Source organism: Callospermophilus lateralis, chromosome 16 (assembly GCF_048772815.1).
Source record: "Callospermophilus lateralis isolate mCalLat2 chromosome 16, mCalLat2.hap1, whole genome shotgun sequence".
NCBI classification, from domain to species: domain Eukaryota; kingdom Metazoa; phylum Chordata; class Mammalia; order Rodentia; family Sciuridae; genus Callospermophilus; species Callospermophilus lateralis.
The window spans coordinates 88,367,541-88,386,825 of NC_135320.1; the positions used below are offsets into that span (position 1 = coordinate 88,367,541).

Genomic DNA, 19,285 nt, shown 5'->3' on the forward strand with positions numbered 1-19,285 from the left:
GTAGAAGGTTTTGAGTATGAGAAGTCCTTTGTGAAAACTTTAACCCTGGGACAGAATGAAGGTCAAAGCAGACAGACAGCAGAGGCCTCCTCTGTGGTGTGGCCACAGGACACAGTGGGGAGAGGCTGCCACCTCTACAGGAGCTACCAAGAGCAGCCTCAGCTCAGAAACTTGTGCATGTCTCATGCACCCTGTGGCACAGGAACTGTCAACAGCTCTGCCTCAGAAAACAACAGAGAAGCACAGAGGGACTCGGGGCATGGCAAAGATAGTGCACGGAGGGCTGGCTCCTGCTTCCTGGGTGTGTCCCCAACCTCTGTGGGACACAGGACACAGTCGGTGTGGAGCAGCTAACCCCGAGGAGGCACAAGCCACAGCTCTTCCCAGTCATAACGACTCTGAACAGGGTTAGGACAAGGGCTTCCTAAAGGGAGGGAGGCACATCACAGGAGCTTGTCCAAGCAGGCCCAGCAACAAGGGCACAAACTCCACCCCAGAGCCAGTGCTGTCCGGCACAGAAACCACGACCCAGGTGCCCACTGTTCACCACCCCTTGGGGAGCTGACTGCCATGAAGTCACTGGGTCCCACAGGTATGGGTCCTTGTGACCTCTCCAGGCAGCCTGAGGAATGCAGCTGTGAGGCCCACCAGACCCCAGCCACAGGGAGGAACGGCCGGCTTCAAGACTGTGATCCCCAGTGTCTTCTCTGCCACCTCTGTCCCAGGCTCCTGTGACAGACTCACCCTGCTCTTCCACAGAGCAGGTGGGCATCTGGGTTTGGGGGTAGGGACGGCCAGGGGCTGGTCGGAACCAACTGAGGTATACTCAGGGGCAGGATGGCCCCTTGGAGGAAGACTCTCAGGTGGATACTGTGCAGAAAGGTACACAGACATCTAGAGCAAAGACCCCAACTTCCTCTAAAACACATCTGCCCAGCATTACATGCTGCATATGGACAATTTCTACAGCTCTGGACAGGTATCAAATTAGGCTCAACGATTGTTATAGAGTCTAAATATTTAGAAAATATTATTAAAATGCATAATAAAATTATTAGCCAATTAAATCCTTGGTCTTTCCATCTGCTTGAATTCAGGTTTATAGTAGCAAAAGTCTGCTACTCAACCATGCCAGATGTCATTTTCAGATGAGAGAAGGAGAAAGAGACACAGAGAGGATGTCCCTAATGTTGGTTCTCTTTTACCAAATTTGCCTACAAGGGACAGTTGCTCATAAACTTACAATTAGGAAACTTGGGGGACCAATGTGTATGGCACATGCTAGGCACTCCATAAATATTTGTTTGAAGAATTACTAAGCAAATACAGAACAGGATGACAACCTCTTAAAGGAGTCAAGGCTTAAAGAGAAATGCAAAGATATTTCCTGTAGCTTTTTGTGCTAGTGTTTGAAAAGCATGAGAGTTCTGCTGGTCAACATGATCCTGAGAGGCAACAGACACTAGGCCAGGACCACAGGCCAGGGGAAGGCTAAAGGGGTCTGGGAACCAGCTCCTCCACTTTCTATGCATGAACCTGAGTCACCTCCCATCATCTTCCAGGCAGGATGGTGAATCCACGCTGAGTAGGGAGACAAGGGTGACTTGGATCCAGCACAGCATCCAGAAAGTGGTAGCTATGACACTGACCAGATGCAACTGTGTGCCCAGCATGGAGGGGGTTAGTAAGGGGGTCACAATTCCACCCATTTGAGGTTTCCCGTCTTTATCTGAGTGAATTCCTTCAAGAGTGAATTCCTCCCTACAGTGCCACTTCTCCCTCTGGTCCTGCTGTCCATCAGGCCCATCCTGCCCTGCCCTGCCCTGCCCTGCACAGATCCATGCCTAAAGCTGAAGCTCCAAGACTGGGGAAGGGGCATCTCTTGCCTAATGGCAGCTTCCACAGCAGGCAGACACAGAGCCTCTCCAACCCCTCTTCCCAGAAAGACCAAGTGGCTCCCTGCTCCAGCATCATGGCCAGCCCCTGGAGGTGAGGGCCCAGCCCCAAGCCAGCGTGTGAACATCTGCATTGGCGGGTAAGTGTGCTGTTGGCAAAGACCTAGGCTGGTCTCTGGCCCCACCACTGACTGGCCGGCCTCATGGGAACCACAGTGCCACAGACAATGGAGTGGCAGATGATGCTCTTGCGTGAAGGCTGCCTCACCTGCTAGCTCGCTGCTCTGCTCCTGCAGTCGGCAGGAGAGGAATGTGCCTGGCTTTGTGCGGAGCTCAGTGGGGCACTGGGAGATAAGTTCCACCACCCACCTGTCACATCTCTCTGTACCAAACACCTCCAACTGCACATGGGCTGCTTTGGTCACCTAGGAGTCATTGGTGTCCAGCTCACAGAGCCGGGTGCTACATCTAAAGTTCGTATTTTGTTATGAACTGCTTGGAGACATCTACCAGGCCAGACTCACATCAGTTCAAAGGTAGGAACTTGCCTCAGGTCCCAGAATTCATGGCACAGATAAATGGGGGCTACTTTTTCAGAATCTAGAGAGGCTCTCCAGAATGATCTGACCATCCCCAGAGCCACAGAATCCACGCACAATGAAGATGACTGACGGACACTCGCATCAGAGTTACCTCTTTCTGAAAGGCCTTCTCTGAGCAAGCAACACCCATGCCTTAGTACCCCTGGGCTTTCCCCATCCTGTCCCTGTGATAAACGTCTAGCCACCATAATAGCCCACTCACATGTCTCCCACTCCATGAACTTTCCTTGACTGCCTCCACCCAGCAGCTGCAGCTCCTGACCCCTAGCACCTGGCACAATGCTCTGCCCTGGCTGCCCTTCTGCCTACCAGACAGGACCACCACACTGAGGCCTTGACTTTGCTGCTCTGCCTGCTTAGTGCCTCACACAATGCCTGACCTACTTTCAACAAGTTGACCTGCAGTCTCTCCAGAGCATTCCTTCATTCAGCTACATGTCTACTGTGAGCCAGGCACAAGCCAGAAGTCGTAGCAGGCTCCCTTACTTTATGAAGTACTCTTTCAGAGCACAGCCCTTCTGAAAACTCACTCAGTCTTTTCAAAACAGCATCTTCATGCCTCACTAGGCTGTACAATCCAATTTCAGTTTCCCAGACAATTGTGTCCATGTTTTCAGTTGTCAGTCTGTGAAAATGCTTGAGCCCAGCATTGATGGATGGCCATTAGGACTGTCACTAACATGAGTGTCAACACTGGCAAGGAACAGGTGATCCAAAGTCAAGAACAACACCAGTTCCAGGAAGACCTTTCCCCACTCAGAATCAATACTCGTTAAGTGGGGCTTCTAAAGCGTGGAGTGGTTAAGACAACGCCTGTCACAGGCTGTGGAGCTACCTGGGGGTCAGGTCCAGTAACTAAACCCTCTTGGCTCCTTCTCAGCACTCAGAAGTCCTAGGCACAGATGCATCCCAGTTCAAGGTAGACTGCTGTTATGGTTTGGATGTGAAGTGTTCCCCCAAAACTCATGTGTGAGACGATGTAAGAAGGTTTGGAGGTGAAATGATTGGTTTGTAGCCTTAACCTAATCAGTGAATCAATCCCTGATGGGGTTAACTGGGTGGTGACTGAAGGCAGGTGGGGTGTGGCTGGAGGAAGTGGTTCTTTGGGGGTGTAGCTATGGGGTATATATTTTGTCTCGGGAGTGTGGAATCTCTGCTTCCTGAGTGGGACAGAAGACACAGACTGTGAGGACTCTTCATCACGTGAGCCACTTCCCTCTACCACACTCTTCTGTCATGATGCTCTGCCACACCTTGATCCCCAAGGGATGGAGTCAACCTTCTGTGGACTAAGACCTCTGAAACTGTGAGCCCTTAAATATACCTTTCCTCCTTTACAGTTGTTCTGGTCAGATCTTTAACCACTGAAGCAAAAAAGCGGACTAACAGCCACCATCAAAAGGATATGATCCTCCAGCGGATGTCCAGTCTGCTGTTCACCTCCAGGCCTCGAGCTTCCTGCCTCTCCTCTTCCAGCTGCTTCGGATTTGCAAATTGCCCCTTCTCTCCTGGGCATTCCGGGACACTCTCAAAGTTGAACTTGTCCACTTGTATGGCCATTCTAAGAGAAGAGGAGAACAGCAGAAAATTAATCAGTGGGGCGAGTTCCTCTGCGGGCTGTTAGACAATCAGCACAGGCCAGCGTGAGACAGCATAATGAATCATTATCGTTAGTAATTCATCACAGATTCATTCCAAGAAAAGGAAAGCACAGACTCTCAAGGTGGCCCCGCCTGCAGAGCTGGCCCAGCACAGGAGCTGAAGACGTGTCTGCAGACTCAGAGCCCCAGAAGACCCACATTGCCCCAGATGGAAATTTGAGCTCTGTACAGGGAGGAGGCAGAGAGGTCCCAGAATGCTGCCCAGAGAGTGGACTCGGTCCTATCTTAAATTTCTCCATGGACAGTCACAGAGAATGCTAGCAACTTCTTGACCACAGGGGTCCCAAAAGCCCACTGGAAGACCCTCTCCATCCACACCTATTCCATCTCCAGCCAGGTGAACGGCAGCTCCCCCACACACAGTGTGCACAGCCCGCCTCCCCCTCAGCTTTCTGCATCTCAGACCCCACAGGCTCCGGCTGGGTCCCTGCTCAAGCCCACGCCCTCCACACAGAACCCCTCGCCACTTGTCCAGCCCTTTGACCTTCTGATGGTTTCCAAAACACACCATTCTCCCTGCCTGGACCTTTGCACCTGCTGCCCTGCCCCCAGAATGTTCTCTGAAGCCTTGAAACAGCTGTGCCCTTCCACCTGGGAGGCTGGAGCTTGTGAGCCCTCCCCAAGTCACCCCAGCTGTGCAGCACCCTCTCTCCCTGCTGCAGAACTCCGTTAACTTCCAGCAGAGTATGTACCACGAGCTTAAAGACCTCTCTGGGACTGTCACCTGCCTTTAGTTCTAGTGGTTAGCTCCTGAGGGCAGAGATCCTCTTGGTCTGTTTTCAGCTTCCCCAGCCCAGAGTGATGCCTGGCATACTGCTGCGGCCCAGTCAATATAGCCGAATAAGTGAAGGAGTGGATTAAAAGCCTTCCTGATACCAAAAGCCAAGACTTCTCTCTTCCTGCTCACCACTCACCCAGGGTCTGGCACCTATGCCCACATCTGGCTGCACCCTGGTTCCCAGCCTAACACCTGTGGGAAGAGGCACCTTCATTCTGGATGCTCTAGGACTGTCTATAGCCTGTCCCCACCCTGAACCACCATTTCACAGAGGCAGAGGCTGACTCACTGATGTCTGAAACGCCACCTCTTAGTGCATAGGCAGGCAGACAAAAGGCACTAAATAAGTGTGCGTTACATGGATGGAAAAAGGGGGTTTTCCACCTGTGAGGATCCTGAAGCTCTGAGTCAGAGTGAAAGATGACAGCGTCAGTCAAGTCTACAGACAGCAGCAACAGGGAGGTGCTAAGCAACCCAATGAGACTCTGCCTCTAAATAAAACACAAAATAGGGCTGGGATGGGGCTCAGCGGCTGAGTGCCCTTGAGTTCAATCCCCGGTACCCTCCTTCCATCCAAAAAATAAAAAAAGCTCATGAAACATGTGTCTTTCTGTCTTCCTTCCCCATCAGGGAAGCACAAGAGCATGTAGCACAGAAGAGTCCAGTTTTCTACCCAAAGTGCCTCTTATCTTCGCATCCCAAAGGTGGACTGAAGCAAACCAATGCTGTTTCCAAAGAGAAGGTCAGAGTATTTCCCATGTTTCACTAAAAAGGTCAATTTAAGTTCAATGCCAGACAACCCCAAGGGACTAAGAATTTTCCTCTTCTGACTGAGTTTGCAAACAGACCCAGCACCAGGCTGTCTTCCACAGAACAGGGAAGGGAGGGACACCCCAGCGGCAGTAGGCATGGGTCGGAGCACTCTGGGCACTTGTGGCCCTAGGACTAGTGGATGATTATCTAGGAGTATCTTTCCAGCCATTTCTAGTTGTGAGTGTCATACTATACCACCCATCTCCAACCTCAACCACACTGTACCAGGCATACCCTGAAAGCCAAGGAGGGAAGAAAATAAAACTGAAGAGCGCCTCCTTGGAGCCAAGCCCTGTGCTGGGTGTGCTGCATTTGGATTTATCTCACAACCATATACCAGCAGGGGTGGCTGCGATTTGCCACCCCTGCTGGTATATGGGCTGAGTGGAAGCCTGGCGTGAGCACCTGCACAACACCCCCATGTGGGCACCACACAGAGGCTGCCTCCAGAACTGACCCTGCTGCATCAGCTCCCTGTGCTTAGGCTGAGCACCCAGAATGAGAGGCTTTATTGCTGGTGCTGTTTTCGGAGCTGCATGGGACACAGACCCACAACTGCAGCACCTGCTCTCTGAAGCCCGCCACCTGCATGAGCGACTGACCATATCCCAAATTCACTACGGGCCTCCTTCTTCCTGGGAGCCCTGAGATGCAGAAAAGGGAGAATCCTGAAGCAGCAGCCCCTTTCCTGCAAGCAATGAGACCGAGACACCAAGGAACTGAGTAGCCAACACAGGGCCACCCAGGGTCCAATCCTAGAGCTTGGATTCCAGCACCAATGGATCAACTCCAAGGCCAAGAATTACCCCCCACACCACAGAGGAGCATGCCTATCTCCTCCCTAGCTCTAACCTGCCCCTGCGCCTTCCTGCCCACCAGGAATGGAGGATAGCTCTGTGACCGGTAGCCTGGAAGCTGCAGGAGGTGCTCCTGAAGAGGAACTTGCTACCTGCGGCAAGATGGGTCCTGTGCTATCCAACAGCTTCAAGGCCAGCATCTTTGAGAAATAGCCAGCACTGAGGCTGCCCTAGTAGGGGACCCTGCTCTAAAGCCAGCACAGGACTGGCAGTGGCTTCAGTGAGAACTGAAACCGTTGTGTTTGGAGGCCTGTCACATTTAAAGACACCAATGTTACCCGGGAACGGCAAGCCACTTGAAGGACTTGTATAGGACAGTGTGGCAAAACCCAGGTGTGGAAAGCAGGAGGCCAAGTATAGAGCCACCAAGGGGGGGGGGGAGCAACCACCTGCTGCCATCACTCCAAAAGGGAAGGAGCTGAGGATGAAGGGTGGCAATTTGCCCAGGGCTGCAAGTGCCAAGGCACACTGGGGCAGAGGAGAGAGTATGGTTTCAGGGCTAACCACTGGGGCTAGATTCCTAGCTCTCCACAGCTTGCACTGGACCTTGGTCAAGGCCTTCATTTCCCTGAGCACCTCTATGAAATGTGATCATACTGCTTGCACCTAGAGGGACAGCTGAAAGGACTGCAATGTCTCTGTTCAGTGCCAGCTGCGGGAGCTACCACAGTAAGTGCAAGTTGATGGCCAGCTTAGTGCCCGGGGCCACTTTCTGACTGTATTCTCAAGCAGGGAGCACTCTTTCATAATAGTGACGGAATCTTGATACCTTACCGAAGCCACAGTCCTCCCCTCTTGCCTCAATGGCCTTTGCAGGAAAGCCCACCTGCCTGCTCCTGCCACTGCAACCTTGTGCACACATCCCTGTTCACATGTGTTGAGAACTCAGACTGGCATGGGGCAGCGCACATCAGGGAATAGCTGCACAATCTTGCGCTAGAGAGAGTCCAAAGTAGTTCCAAAACATGGCTCATGCTTTTGGCTAATTGCAGCAAAGCCCCTGGAAATCATTAGCCTGGGAGACCACATGAAGAGGAGGTGGGCCAGCATGCACGTGGCCCACAGCCAGCCACTTGCCTCCTTTGGACCTAGGGTATCAGAGTCATGACCGTCCAAGCAGCTCCTACAGGGTGGCAGCGCTGGATCTTTGCCCAGGACACACTGGTTCTAACAGTTCTTTGGTGGTGTTGTTCCTAACAGCTCTTTCTGTTTCAGGTAAAGAAGATGTTCTGCTGAGGGCTGGGGCTGGTCACCTCCTGTGAATGGCTACCCTGGGACAAGAATTTGGCCTCTGGCTCCCTGTCCTCCCAGGAACAGGAGAATATATTCCAGGACATCAGAGTAGAGGCATCTTCCCAGTGAGTGGGCAGAGGGAAGAGGAGGCTGGGCCTCTCACAGCCACCTGCCGGCTGCAGGAGCAGTGCCAGGACAGGCCAGGAACATGGGGAACAAGCAGCTCTCCCTCACCTGGTCCTCTTCCATGTGCTCCTAACACCTCTACACACAACCTGATTCTGTAAATAGGGACGACTGCTTACAGGGCCAAGGGTCACCAAGGTGGGGTCACTGACACATGTAACACCCTTGGCACTTTGCGATGGTCTCTGTAGGTTCACTGAAGGGACTGGACATGAATCCCAGTGGAGGGGAGGACCAGGCCCTGAACATGTCTCCCAGGACAGAGCTTCTGTGGATGTTGTAAAATGCATGATCACACTACTCCAGGGCTTCTGGAGGCTCGTCCAGGTGTGTTTTCCTCTAGTCTCCGCACTGCCTTGCTACATTAAAGTACTTCACGGTGCAGACACCATGGGTCAGTATTCATTTGCTGGGATACGTAAACCCTAATCTGTAAGCTCCTGTGTGGTATGAGTGAGAGGGTGCTGGAAGGCCGTGAATGCATGCACGGTTCCTGGGTGCACAGGCGGCAGCCTTCCCACCCCCTGGCCTGCTGTGGCCTGTGCAGCTGCAGGACTGGTTTCTAAATATGCCTGGGTCCCTCTGACCCTGCAGGACACTGAGGACAAGGAAGACTCCCCCCGCCGCCCCCTGCCCCGAGCCTGTGTTGAGAGAACCCATACACAACAGTCTTGTCTATGCTTACACTGAGCCTATGATCCCACCCTCACTTGACAGAGGGGTAAACGGAGCTCAAGAGCATTCGCGGAACCCAGCATGACCTCTGGAATGTAGTGAGAGAGCAGGCAGGAGCTTAGGCCCCACAGAGCATCCGAGCTCGGGGGCCCACCTGGCCCTCCCTCCGGGGCTTCCCTGAGTCCCCTGCCACCCCTGCCCTGCAAGCCCACTGGGAGGGCTCTGTAGCCAGCCCTTACTGACCCTCACTACTGGTGTCCAGGCTTATTGGCTTAAGGTTGAGGGCCACATCTCAGTTACTTTAGTCTCCGCAGCCCGGAGCTGGCTCTATGCATTTGTTAAGAGAACGAGTGACACGGGGCAGGCAGCCCGTGAAATGTTCCCTTCAACACTGATACGCACTCACATTGTTTGAACGCATTTATCCTGCATTACAGGAAAGAGCGAAGCTTCCGCTGGCTGCAGAGAAGCTGGCCTAGAAGTGTGAGGACAGCAGGAGCTTCTCTGCAGCCCCAGCCAGCACGGCTCTGGGGACAGCAAACCCTTACCTTGCACTTCTATAGAGGAACGTTTATTTTAGGACCTTCAAGTACTTCCTTTCCTCAGCACAGAAGGCAGTGCCTAATAAAATAAGAGACACCCTCAATGCCACTGGCTGCCAGCCGCCCTCCCACTGCAAACTGCAGAGGCACGCGGAGGACTGAATTCTGTGGGCTGGAGGGTGGCCATTTTTCACCAATCTCCCTTCACACAGGCTCCCGAGAAAGCAGCTTTTCCATCAGCAGGGTCCTGGCCCCCCAAACCATCTGATCACAAGTGCGGCGCAAGCAGGGCCCATATTTCCCAAGGCCTCTTGTAGCAGGAACGGGCAGGCAGGAGTCCAGGCGTGCCTGCTCCTTGGGGGATGCCTGTCCAGGGTCTGCCCTGAGTTGGCCTCAGTGGGGAAAGCCATGTGGAGGGAGGGGAAAGGCTCTGGGGCCTCACCGGCTGGACTCCAATCTTCTTTGTGTGTCAGATCTGTGACCAGGGGCAGTGGCCCAAGTGCTCCCAGGCCTCAGATATGTCACCTGCAAAATGGACATTCCATAGTGCAGGGTCGGTGAGGCCCTGGGAGAGTCCACTTGACTTCCACAGTATAAAACTGGGGCTTGAAAAACCGTAGCTGATACTTTTGGGGTGACAAAAATGTTTTGAGGTGGATTGTGGGACACTGCACAACCCCAGGAGTTACCTGGGAGCCACCTGGTCGTACACTTCAAGTGGATGAATTGTACAGAATGTAAGTCATGTTTTAATAAAGCTACTGTAAAAAATTATGGCCATTACAGGAAGTTCCACTAAAGATCAACAGGAGAGCTTTTATGGAGACATTTCATGAGCTATAAAATGCTAGATAAATGCTGGTTGTTTTGTGTATTCTTTTTAAAAAATTTATTGATTATTCTAATTTGTTATACATGATTGGCAAAATGCATTTCAATTCAGAGTACAGAGACCACAATTTTTCATGTCTTTGGTTGTACACAAAGTAGAGTCACACCATTTGTGTCTTCACACATGCTCTTGGGGTACAATGTCCATCTCATTCCACTGTCTTTCCTACCCACCTGCCCTTTCCCTACCCCCTCTCTCCCCTTTGCCCAATCTAAAGTTCCTGCATTTCTCCCATGCCTCCACAATCCCCATTAAGAATCAGCATCCTCATATCAGAGAAAACATTCGGCATTTGTTTTTGGAAGGATTGGATAACTTCACTTAGCATTAATATACTCCAACTCCACCATTTACCTGAACATGCCATGATTTTATTCCCTTTTAATACTGAGTAATATTCCATTGTGTATATATGCCACATTCTCTTTATCCATTCATCTACTGAAGGGCATCTAGGTTGGTTCCACAGTTTAGCTATTGTGAATTGTGCTCTATAAACATTGATGTCGCTGTGTCCCTGTAGTATGCTGTTTTTAAGTCCTTTGGGTATAGTCTGAGGAGTGGGACAGCTGGACCATTCCAAGTTTTCCAAGGAATCTCCATACTGCTCTCCAGATTGCTCGCATGGATTTGTAGTCCCACCAGCAATGTACGAGTGTGCCTTTTCCCCACATCCTCGACAACCCTTATTGTTGCTTGTATTCTTGATAGCTACCATTCTGACTGGAGTGAGATGAAATCTTAGAGTAGTTTTGATTTGCATTTTCCTAATTGCTAGAGATGTTGACTATTTTTTCATATGTTTGTTGACTGATTGATTGTAGAAGTATCTGTTCAGTTCCTTGGCCCATTTATTGATTGGGCTATTTGGTTTTTTTGTTGTTGTTGGGTTTTTTTTGTTTGTTTGTTTGTTTGTTTTTTGGTGTTAAGATTTTTGAGTTCTTCATATATCCTGGAGATTAGTGCTCTATCTGATGTGCGTATGGTAAAAATTTGCTCCCATTCTGTAGGCTCTCTATTCACTTCACTGTTTGTTTCTTTTGCTGAGAAGCTTTTTAGTTTGAATATATCCCATTTATTGATTCTTGATTTTATTTCTTACACTATAGGAGTCTTATTAAGGAAGTTGGGGCCTAATCAAACATGATAAAGATTTGGGCCTATTTTTTTTTTTTCTTTTAGGTACAGGGTCTCTGATTTAATTCCTAGGTCCCTGATCCACTTTAAGTTGAGTTTTGTGCAGGGTGAGAGATAGGGGTTTAATTTCATTTTGCGGCACATGGATTTCCAATTTTCCCGGCACCATTTGTTGAAGAGGCTATCTTTTCTCCAATATATGTTTTTGGTGCCTTCATCTGCTGTGTATGGTGGAGGGCATCCAAGGTGAGGTGTGGCCTCCTCCCTCCACTCCAGGTGACACCCAGAATGGTGCCCAGAGGCCTCAGGACAGGAGGCAGGTCTGTTTCCAAAGGAACTACAGGACCGTCCTGTGCCTCATGCTGAAGCAGGGAGGGAGGGAGGGAGGGAGCAGCCAGAACCCACCCAGCTCACAGCAGGCCGGCGGGGCCAGGGTGCACACCTGTCTTCCAGCTCGAGGCCAAGAGAGTCTGGAAGTTCTAGCAGTTCTTCTCCTGGGCGTCTTAGTAAAGGAAAGAGGCCAGAGCAATCCACAGAAGTGTGACCCCTGCACTTGAGAAAGCCCAGGGCAGCTTCTCTCATCAAACCAACCAGAAGCCAAAGAACCAACATAGCCAAATCCTCAGGTAGCTTCCTAGAACAGCTACAGCTGGATCAGACTAGAAAACCAACCCACCGCAGCACAGGACTCTGGCGCACAGCCGTTCCCAAGGTAAATGGAAACAGCAAAGGACTGAAGGACCACAGGGCTTCCGTTATCCGCCTCCATGGTAACGAGGATGCCCAAGTATCGAAATCTCCCAGTAAGTGGAGCTGAACCTATAAAGATTATCACGCTGCATCCGTCTTTCCTGAGGAGACGTTTTCCCTGCCAGCTGCAAGGATCCTCCTCTGGGACGCCAGGCGACTGCAGCCTAAGGGCCGACTCTCCCGGAGGCTGCTGGCGTGCAGAGCAGCAGAGCCTGGACACCAACGTCAGCCTCAGGCTGCACCTGCATGTAGGCCCAGGCGGCTCCAGGGAGAGCTGGAGTCACAACACACTCCCCAAGGCCAGGTGTCCACAAGCCACTCATTTCACCTCCAACTGTCTGGGGGTGGTGACCTATATTTGACAGAAGAGAAAACTGAGGCTTGGCCCTTGCCTACGTTGTGCCTAGCCACAGGAGCTGCACCTAGTGGGTCAGGTGAGGTCTGACAAGGCAAATGTGGCCCCGTATCCAGGGGAACGAAGGCTCTTTACAACACACAGTTGTGCCCTGATAGCATCACAGAGAGCCCGAAGAGTCCACTCGGTCCCCAGGGCAGAGCACCAATATGCAGAAGGCTGCCATACAAGCTGTGACTCATAAAAGTGTCCTGGTCACCATTAAATCAGAATGTCACCTGAAAGGTGAATAAAACTCTTACCTAAACAGAGATGGCATGGTTTAACTGAGATAGTATACTCTTAATCAGAAAACCTTTTTGGAAATTTTGGTTGCTTTACTGCTCTTGTGATTCCTTCAATCTCAATATATCCAAACCAGACCCTGTCTCCAAGTCTGCTTCTCCCAGGAAGTACCCTTCCATGTGCCCCTGGCTCAGAGGGCCTACTCAGCCACAGCTCACCATGAATGGCTCCTTCTCCTTCGCCTCCAGTCCTGGTCAGGTGCCAGGTGTGGTCACCTGCCCTTGCAAAGTGTTCCCCTCTGTGGGCCTGCTCCCCAATCTCCTGTCTCCTCTGCATACCTGGTACAGGCCTCCAGCCTCCCTTCGGGGGGATACGGTAAGGGTGACACACCAGCCACTCCCAGCTCCTGCCTCCCCTCATCAGCCTCCCCTCATCAGCCTCCTTGTCTGGCAGCTGCTAACCTCCCTTGGGCAGAAATCAGGCCATATGTGTGCCCAGCTGGCCTGGTGGGGGTGACAGTGTGAGAAAGAGGGTCCAGAGCCCAAGGGCCTGAGCATGTGGAGGCAGGGAGCAGAGGGGCTGCACAGAGACCAACCTGCAGGACTGCAGAGGCCCTTCTCCAGACCAAACAGCCGTCAGGAGAACAGAAATACCAAGTCGGGAGTTCTCAGAGGGATTCACAAACTGGAGACTGCCTGATTATCATCTGTGTATAAAATAACACTCTCATCACCATCAACAAATAGCATAGATACCAAATATATTTATAGGACACATATATGGAATAAAACGATACAAATTTAGAAAATAAAATTTTATTTCCAGAAAGTCAAAATTCACTCACAGAAGCATAGTTCACAGGCAGAATTAGAATGAGAATTACCAATTCTCACACATGCTGTCTTCTGTGGACCGGGCCCTGTTCTCAGATGGGCTCAGGACCACAAAAGCAGCAGCAGGGAGGACCAAGCATTCACAGCCACCAACCCCACCTGGCCCTGGAGCCCCGAGGGGCATGCACTGTTTCTCTCATTTTTACCGATTTGGAAACTGAGCCTCCCACAGAATTCCCAGCTATTGGGGAGGACAGCAGATGGGCAGGGACACACTTCCCGGGGTGGCAGCACTACTCTGCGACAGGAGGAGGACTAGGCATGCTGAGGCCGCAGATGCCAGCCCCACTGAGGCATGTCCACCAACACAGGAGGGACTCCTCCTTTCCAGCTGCACAGGCCCTGCCAGGGCCAGACTTAACACCTGGATCTGCACATTAGACGAAGGGACGCCACAACACAGATCACACACAAGCCTGGCCTCCACAGCGTACAAAGAACTCGCAAACTCAATAATGAGAACTCAGCCCAACTGTTTTTAAAAAATGGGCAAACATCAATGTTTATAGCAGCTCAATTCACAATAGCTAAGCTATGGAACCAATCTAGGTGCCCTCAACAGATGAATGGATTAAAAACGTGGTCTATATACACAACGGAATACTCAGTCATAAAGAAGAATGAAACTATGGCCTTTGATGATAAACGGATGGAACTGGAGACAATCATGCTAAGTGAAATAAGCCAAAAAGCCAAACGTTCTCTCTGATATGCAGATACTGACACACAGTAAAGAGGCGGGGAGAATAGAAGTGTTTGGATTAGACAAAGGGGAATGAAGGGAAGGGACAGGGGATAGGAACAGGAAAGACAGTAGAAAGAATCAGACATAACCTTCCTACGTTCACACATGAGTATATGAGCAGCATAGCTCCACATCACGTACAGCCACAAGAATGGGGAGTCCTACTCCATGTACCTATGATATGTCAAAATGCTCTCTACTGTTATGTGTAACTAAAAAGAAAAACAAATTTTACAAATCTGGAGAATACAGAAAGAAATATAGAAGAAAATAAAAGCACACAAATTTCAGCACTTGCTAAAGAACAAAAGGGCAGTCGGGGAGAAGACAAACGAGTGGCCCAGAGGCACACAAGAAGATGCCAGCATCCACAGTCGTCAGGGAAATGACATGTGAGACCACCGAGAGATGCCCACCTCCACTGGCAACACAGGGAAAGGGCTGCTGCAGGAGCTCTCTCTCCCACAGCTGTCCGCAGGCCTAGCCAGCATCGCCCCCAAGGTGTTCACCCAGGGAGCCGGAAACCTGTCCGTGTAAGCCTAACACTTGCATGGCCATCGCAGTTCTCAGCAGAGCAGCCACCAGGGTAGAAGACCTGAATGTCCACCAACAGGGGAGGGACACGCATAGTGGCACATCCTCAGAATGAAACACCCATCAGCTGCGAGCAGAACAAGTCATTGCTGCGTGCCGACAGTGTGGGTGAACCTCAGAATCACTGTGATGAATGTCAAAGACAAACGAGATCGCAGCGAAGGGCCCTTCACATAAAATTCCAGGACATGCAGCTAATGTGTGGTGCCGAAGGCAGGGCAGTGGGTTCCTGGGGATAAATCCCAAAGGGGCACAAAGAACTTTTGGGGGTAAAAAAGCATTTGTATATGCAGTATGCTGGAGATTTCTTGGGTTCCTATGGACATCAATAGTCATCAAATTGTGCATTTTAAAAATGTGCCATTCACTCTAACTCAATAATCCCACAGAGTTGCATCACAAGATACACACGATGTTAATGTCTCACCCCAAAAGCATTTAGTTGTAAGCCGAGAATCAGAAAAGCCAGGGTCTGAATGCTAGGTCTGGCCAGAGACGGAATCCCCCGACTGCAGCTTCTCTGCGTGGAAAGCAGGACAGTGTCTGTGGGGTGCAGCGCCCTCGGGGCTGTGGTGGGGACTGAGTGAGTCATGGCTGCAAGACCTGTGTCCACTCCCACTCTGGGGACCCTCCTGCTCCTGCGCCTCCGCCTGGAGTTCCTGCCTCTGAGTGCCAGACTGCTCTGTATGGGCTGCTGATGGGCCTCTCCTTTTGTTGTCTGGCTTTCCGTCTCCAGGAGGCCAGGGGAGCCTGCAGGAGACCACATCACACTCTTTGGAGGCACCCACAACTCGTGGCTGCTGCCGCACGGACAAGGCTTAACCACCGCTTGTGGGGAGAGCCTGCAGGAGCCCACGGAGTCTCCACGGCACGTACCACGCTCCAACAACAAGCCCATTTTGTGGAAAATTTGTGACTATCAAGCGCCTAATGAAATTGGTAACTGTGGTTAGTTCCAGTTTTAAATCTCACAAAGTGACTCTTCAGAGTGTGCTAGTTATTACCATCCTCGGAGGTTCGGTGCCCTAGGATTTCTTGCTGCCTTCCCTGGCAGGTACCAGGTGACGACCTGTCACTGGTCAGGACATAAGTTCTCCAGGTTTTTCACAGCACCTCACAGCAGACTTGAGAGCAGAGTTGAGCTGTAGGCCAACACACTTACTGCTCAGTGCCACCATAATGGAACAGCATCAGTCACATTTAGTAGATAAAGTGCCTTTGCACAGCTTTAGGAATCCTCTCTCCTGAGACGACTCAGACTGCAGAGGGAACCTTGGCCTGTCTCGAGGCTGGGCAGGTGCTGGTGCTTGGTTTTGGTGTCCTCTCCCAGCAGTCATCCCGCTGCCGGCCTCTCCTTCCTTCCTGATTCACAGGGCTCTGCCGCCTTCCAGAATGATGACAACAGGCCTTTCTGAAACCGAGACTCGGAACACCAGGAGCTGGTGTGTGAGGGGACTTTGAGTTATCCCTGGCTGCAGACTGTTGCCAAGCAATGCTGCAGGGACCTGCAAGGGTGGCCATGAGACAGCAGTCATGCAGGCCCAGGCAGAGCAGGAGGAGCCACAGCCAAGCCCCAGGCCTGCCCTCACTCCACTCCTGGCTTGGCCCTCTGCTTACCACCCTTCACTCTCTTCTGGGGTCCAAAATGTAGCACGTTCATCTACAAAAATGTTACCACTCCCCTGGTTCCAGATTCTCCAGTCCTAGAAGCAGCACCTCACACACAGAAAGCCATCGAAATAAGTGTCTGCTGCTGTGAGGAGGTCGCTGCTCTGAACCTCTCTGCTATGTGTGGGCAAGACACAGCAGGTACGTGAAGCCACATGTGGCCCAGAGCTGGGACGGACAACCATAACTCCACTCCTCTCATTCCTGGGACCTCTAGGATGTCTTAGATGTGACAGACCAGAGGACAGTGCTTATAAAGGGCTGTGCTCCTTGATGGTTGTACACGTCCTTACCCCTCCCTCCTGACTCTCAGGAAGGGACAGGCTTGAAGAGGGGCCCCAGAGCTGCAGCCAACCTGCCGTCAAGATGGAATGTGAGAGACAGGAGACACAGCTAAATGCAGACAGAATGATTTCTCTCGGCAAATCCGACCAGGGCATAGGAAGGAGGGATGGCTGGCCCAGTACCACATGGGAAGACGGGGGTTGATGACTGGATCGAAGCCTTGGAAATGACCATCTGCTTTACATTCACAGCAGACAAGCAAGGGGAGCCAGCCCAGACACTGAAAGGACAAAGGTGCCAGGGACAGATTAGTATGCAAGGGTAATCTCGACCCTCCTGGACCCTTCTGACAGAACACGTACTCACTGGTTCATGGCCCCAGCGGAGGGACATGATCACACAGAGTGACTTCATCGTCAACCAACCCTAGTGACTCGCCTTCTGCAGCTGGGAGCCCTGGAGACCCAGGCTTGCACCACCACTTTCTGATAGAAAAGTAAGTAAGGCTCAGCAGGAGGGGGAATGTTTGAAGGTAGCCCCACAAAGGTCACCTGACAACAATATCTTAATGAATGTTACCTGATGATAACGGTTATCCTGACATCACATCACTGGGTGCTCACCTGTCCCAGAGACTGTGTGAGTGCATCAAGCCCTCTGAACACAGCCCACACCCAGGGCTCCGCTGGGACCCCTGCTTGGGTGCCAGGGCCAATCCCTTCATCCTGGATACCAAGCAAGCCCAAGGCCCTGACCCTAGTTCTCCCACCTCCTGGCCTCCAATCCAGATGAGGCTACCCCATCTCTGCAGCTCAGAGCTCTGAGGTCACTGAGAGCTCACTTAACCTTGTGGCTCTTCTCTGCTCTGGTAAAACTGCCAAGAGACCACTGCTGTCCACTGAAAGCCAGCCCACAGGGGCCCACGCCACCTACAATCCCCTGGGCGCCAGGCATGAACACCCAGTTCCCAGAGCAGGAAGGGGAGAGCAAGGGCAGAACCCGGACAAGGGCTCACTGGCAGGACCACATACAAAGACAGGCTCATCTCCAGAGTCTGGCACACACACCTGAAGACAGCTAGCTCCCCCCCGCCCCCCGCCCCGCTACTCCATCTGCAGCATGAGAAACTTACAGCTGAAAGGGACCTTACACAGCACCTAGTCCAGTCCCTTGTTTGCACAGATAAAACAAACCCAAGCCACAAGGTTGCACAAAGAACTGGGTCTGAGCCTCCCAGCCTGTGGGCTAGACAGAGCTCTGCTCTCTGGGGAACGCACAGTCCAGTCTGCAAACTGACTGCAGAGTCTTAGGAGGGGGACGCAGCAGGCTGTGTGTGGATCCTTGTCATTTGTCCCCCATCTTGATAAGACCGAGGCCCTGACCATCATGTCTTATCATTGCCATTAGGGACTGCAAGTTTCATGTGCAGAGGAGGGAGGGAGACATGAATACCACAATGAGAAATTAAAACCACTTCACCCTGAAAATGTGACTCTGATTTATTGCTCTAGAGCAGCTGGCGATGACCTGTCAGAGAAGCCGTGTTGAAAATAAAGAACAAAAATCACCCAGAGTTGTTTTGCCACAAATCCAAATTAGAAAATGCCATTCTCTGGATGATTAATGCTTCAATTTTTCCCCTCATTCACAGAGAATTTGTCAAGCATTACTGCAGCACCTGAGAGCAACAGTACCATTCAAAATGAAAGGACGGGAGGCTGCCAGTCGCTGCTCAGTCGGGGTCCCCGGGCTCGGCCCCTGGAGCCGCTTGAGGCAGGCAGCCCCTGGCCATCATGCACAGCACACAGGCCTCACTCAGTGTTGCCACAGGGAGGAGGACATCCTTCCTCATGGACATCAGGCTCCACAGGTGGCTTTGGCCACCAGGCCTGAGCAGAGCAACCCATGCCACAGAGACACCTGGGACTGTCATGTGGTCCGCCATTTCTTTCCTCTAGCAAGGGCAAGGTGAGGCTGGCCAACCTGACTTCTGGGACTGACAGGGCTTATAGGGGAGGGTCCCAAGACTCGCCCAAACTCTTGTGATGTGTAGTGTGACGTCAAAGAAGTCAAGCTTTGCTTTAATTCCCTGACTCGAGGAGGAGTCTGCCACTATGGCTGACCAGCGGAGCGCCGCCCGGAGCCTACTTGTTCTATCTGTAACAGAAATTCCAGAACCAAGATTTCTCCTAACACTGAACAAACATGGCCCAGTTAGAACACAAAATATGTGTCAAATGAAAGTCCACGTAAAGTGCTGCCTCAGAACCCCAGCACTGAGAGGAGGCGTCTCTCTGCAGAGCAGCTCCCCCGTCCTGAATCCTCGTAGCATGGAGCTTGGGGACAGCTGCAGAGCTTGGATGCCGGATCAGAGGAGGACCCCTCTGACTCACAGAGGCCACGGGGGAAGCAGGGCCAGAGCCTTGACCCCCACACACA

The 19,285-nt window shown here is 51.8% G+C and overlaps 1 protein-coding gene across 1 annotated transcript in view; it reads right to left on the reverse strand.

The window, feature by feature from the left end:
- Trappc9 (trafficking protein particle complex subunit 9) overlaps window positions 1–19,285 on the reverse strand; it is a 510,720-nt gene that overhangs the window by 115,313 nt on the left and 376,122 nt on the right. The window contains exon 20 of the mRNA XM_076835401.2: window positions 3,905–4,058. Within this exon, the coding sequence (XP_076691516.1) occupies window positions 3,905–4,058 (154 nt within the window). The remainder of the gene's footprint in view (window positions 1–3,904; window positions 4,059–19,285) is intronic.